The sequence below is a fragment of the Corvus brachyrhynchos genome, unplaced genomic scaffold (genome assembly GCF_000691975.1).
Source record: "Corvus brachyrhynchos isolate BGI_N302 unplaced genomic scaffold, ASM69197v1 scaffold255, whole genome shotgun sequence".
NCBI classification, from domain to species: Eukaryota; Metazoa; Chordata; class Aves; order Passeriformes; family Corvidae; genus Corvus; species Corvus brachyrhynchos.
The window spans coordinates 6,503,849-6,507,330 of record NW_008238358.1 but is presented as its reverse complement, the minus strand read 5'-3'; the positions used below and the strand labels follow the sequence as shown (position 1 = coordinate 6,507,330).

General features: G+C 50.2%; 1 protein-coding gene across 2 annotated transcripts; it reads left to right on the top strand.

Moving 5' to 3' along the window:
- The first annotated feature begins 6 nt into the window (after nucleotides 1-6).
- Nucleotides 7-3,386, top strand: DLX1 (distal-less homeobox 1). Of its 2 annotated transcripts, XM_008634763.2 has the most exons (4): nucleotides 7-637; nucleotides 1,145-1,344; nucleotides 1,707-1,967; nucleotides 2,176-3,386. In XM_008634763.2, exons 1-3 carry the CDS (start codon nucleotides 325-327, stop codon nucleotides 1,959-1,961), a joined length of 768 nt encoding a protein of 255 aa, XP_008632985.1. In that variant the 5' UTR covers nucleotides 7-324; the 3' UTR covers nucleotides 1,962-1,967; nucleotides 2,176-3,386. The 2 variants fall into 2 exon arrangements, with proteins under 2 accessions (XP_008632985.1, XP_008632984.1); XM_008634762.2 differs by having other exon boundaries at nucleotides 1,707-3,386.
- The last annotated feature ends 96 nt before the right edge of the window (nucleotides 3,387-3,482 follow it).

The following is a 3,482-nucleotide window of genomic DNA, read 5'->3' as shown; positions in this document are numbered from 1 at the left end:
CCGGCTCTCCGCGCTCACCGGGGTCCGGGAGAGCCCCGAGCGCCTCGGACCAATCCAAAGCGATTATGCAAGACGGCGGACCAATCAGCTCCGCCGTCTCATGAATATTCATAGACTTGGCTGAGTCAAAGCTTTTAGGCGAGTTTGTGTAGATCTACAGCATCATGCTTAGACTTTTCAAAGAGACAAACTCCATTTTCTTATGAATGGAAAGTGAAAAACCCTGTTTCGCTTAAATTGGGTTCTTTCCTGTCCTGAGAAACACAACAGACCCCAAAAAGGCAAGCTGAAGAGAGAACACACACACAGACCAAGCGACAAGAAATGACCATGACTACTATGCCAGAGAGTCTAAATAGCCCCGTCTCAGGGAAGGCTGTCTTTATGGAGTTTGGGCCGCCCAGCCAGCAAATGTCTCCTTCTCCCATGTCCCACGGACACTATTCCATGCACTGTTTACACTCCGCGGGCCACTCTCAGCCTGACAGCTCGTACAGCACAGCTTCGTCCTTCTCCCGACCGCTGGGCTACCCCTATGTGAACTCGGTCAGCAGCCACTCGACCAACCCCTACATCAGTTCAGTGCAGTCCTACCCCAACAGCTCCAGCCTGACTCAGACCCGGTTAGAGGAGACAGGTAGGTGCACTCGGCTTTGGGGGGGGGGGGGGGGGAGGGAAGGCAAGGCGGGAGGGAGGGTGTTGTATTAAAAAAAAAATCTATGGGGGTAAAAAATTAAATTAAATTACAAAATATTAGTCAAGAGAGGCTGAGGATCACAGAGGACCAATACACAGAGCACACAATGCTTGGCTGGAAAAGAAACCAACCCAGATGTGCACGTATTAGTCTTCGTAATTATTTATTGCGTAGCGCTATAAACAATGTATGCAATTAAGGGTAATTAAACCTAAACTGCAGCCTGTAAAAATAGCAAACTTTCTCTGGGAAGAAGCCTGGGCTGCCATAATCGCCCGGAGCCTTTGTTAGCGTTACTCGAGCTTCACTTTTCTTCCTTCTCATTATTGTTGTTGTTGATGTTGCTGTTGTTATTGTTACTACTACTGCTGCTGCTGCTATTACTGTTACAGCTATTATTGCTATTGCTGCTATTATTATTATTTATTCTGCATCGTTTGTTTGTAGGGGCCGAATCGGAGAAAAGCACTGTGGTAGAAGGAGGGGAAGTTCGATTTAATGGGAAAGGAAAAAAAATCCGCAAACCCAGGACTATTTACTCCAGTTTGCAGCTCCAGGCTTTGAACAGGAGGTTCCAGCAGACTCAGTACCTGGCTCTCCCCGAAAGAGCCGAGCTCGCAGCATCTCTGGGACTCACCCAGACCCAGGTACAGCTCCGACTGAGCCGGCCACTCTCCCATGTCCCCTCCGTGTCCCCACCGTCGGCGTGGGAGACTACACGCGTAATGCACAGGGGTCACAGCCGCGGGCAACGGGGCCCGGGGTGACACTCGTCCTGCCCGCGGGGCACTCCCGGTGCTGTGGAAGCCCCCGCAGAACCCGCTGGAGTGGGCCCAGGGATTTCCTGATGGGTGGCTTGGCATCACAAAATAACACAGAAATGGCTGGGGGGATAAGGGAGAGAAGCTGGGGGGCCGCCGGGTGCGGGAGTCCTTCGTGCCCTGGGAGGGATGGGGGGATGTCGGACCGTTCCGAGGGATGCTGAGCCCTGCCCCGTTCCCCTTTGCAGGTGAAGATTTGGTTTCAGAACAAGCGCTCCAAATTCAAGAAGCTGATGAAGCAAGGAGGGGCTGCCCTGGAGAGCAGCGCCTTGACCAACGGCAGGGCTCTCTCGGGCAGCTCGCCACCCGTGCCTCCAGTGTGGAATACCACCTCCTCCTCCGGTAAGGCCTCGTCGGGGACCCCGGGCACCTACATCCCCAGCTACACGTCGTGGTATCCTTCGGCCCACCAAGAAGCTATGCAGCAGCCGCAACTGATGTGATTATATGTACGTTTTCCCCTAACGCAAGCACTACCGGTCCCAAAAAGAATTAAAATTATTACGGGGGAAAAAAAAAAAGAAATTAAGTCAAATAAAAGGAAAGGAAAAAAAAAAAAAAAAAGAGGGGGGAAGAGAGAGAGAAAGAGTTAAAAAAAAAAAAACCACAAAAGAAGCCCAAGCAAACAAACAAACAGGAGGTCTCTTGCCCATCCAGCCATTAGGACGCTGCACGGTAGCTCGGTGCAGGAGAGCACAGATGTGATGCGGGCCGGTTCCCACCGCTGACAGCTGACGGAGCGGCCCCGAGCACCGCACAACAGCCTGGGAGCAGAGCGAGCGCCGGCCGCGGCTTTGTGGGACAATCAGAAAAAGATGTCTGGGGGGCGGGGAAGCCCTCTCCTCTGTCCTGTCTGTCTGTCTGTGTCTGTTGAAATGTAGGTCATTTATTTACTACCCCGATCTGACGGTCTCTTCAATTGCAAGAGGGAAGGAAGCTGTACAATTTACCAGAGCTTCTTTCCCGCGACGTTTTCTGTACCTTTCAGTATCCATCTGTATATTTTTTGTTGTTGTTAAAAGGGGAAGACAGGGGCTTTATTTATTGATTTAAATTACCACTATGAGAGTGCTAAAAACAAACTCAGCTTGCTGAGTGTACTGCTTGGACGCACAGTTCAAACAAAACCACAGACGGTCCGTCGTCCCGTTCCCCCCCCCGCTTCTCCCCGAATAAATCACCACGAGGGAAGGATGCGATTTTAACTTTTACAATAACTTTTATACTTCGCTGGTGTGGAGAGTTTTGGTCCGAATGATTTGCATTTCTCGCGTATTTAACAAAGGAAATAAATGCACATTGTTTGGTACTCTGAAGTGGAATCGCAGCAGCTGCCAGCGCTTTGCTGAGGTGAAGCAAAGCGCAGAGGACGGAACAAGCGGGGGGAGTGGGTGGGGGGGGCCCCGCCGGGAGGGCGGACGGGCTGGCACACCCGCGCAGTCCCGACGCGGCCTCCCCGCGCAAAGCCGGCCCGAAGTCGAAATGCACAAACCGACGTGCAGGAGCTACTCGCTGTACATATTTTATTCTTAATTATTATTATTATTGTTCTGTAAACATGTTGCACAAATTTAGCCTTTTTTTAATTATTATTATTATTATTATTATTTCCGTTCTGTTTCGTGTGGCTGTAAAACATGATGCTTTGTGTACTGAGATCTTGACATTTTACTTGTGAAATTCGAAAAATGTGATAAACTGAGCTCGACTGTGTTTAGTGTTCTATATGTCAAAGTTTAGTTTTATATTGAGAATGTTAACTTATTGCTTTGTATCTGGGGGAGGAAATGGAAAAAACCCACACAAATCTTTGTACATAAGTTATAAAGTTTCTTTGAGACAGTAAAATTATGGTTTGGAAAAAGAGACATGCATGCTCCCTGTCTCGTAGCGCGGCCAGGAGCGGGGTCTGGGTCAGGCTCCGCGCTCCGCGGTGGGACGGCTGTGGCCGTAACCGGGAGGCG

Bases quoted from the DNA above. Each gene is read 5' to 3' on its own strand.
- DLX1 (XM_008634763.2), top strand. From the start codon at position 325: ATGACCATGACTACTATGCCAGAGAGTCTAAATAGCCCCGTCTCAGGG. The intron at 638-1,144 runs GTAGGTGCACTC...GTTTGTTTGTAG, and splicing joins GACCCGGTTAGAGGAGACAG to GGGCCGAATCGGAGAAAAGC. The intron at 1,345-1,706 runs GTACAGCTCCGA...TCCCCTTTGCAG, and splicing joins TGGGACTCACCCAGACCCAG to GTGAAGATTTGGTTTCAGAA.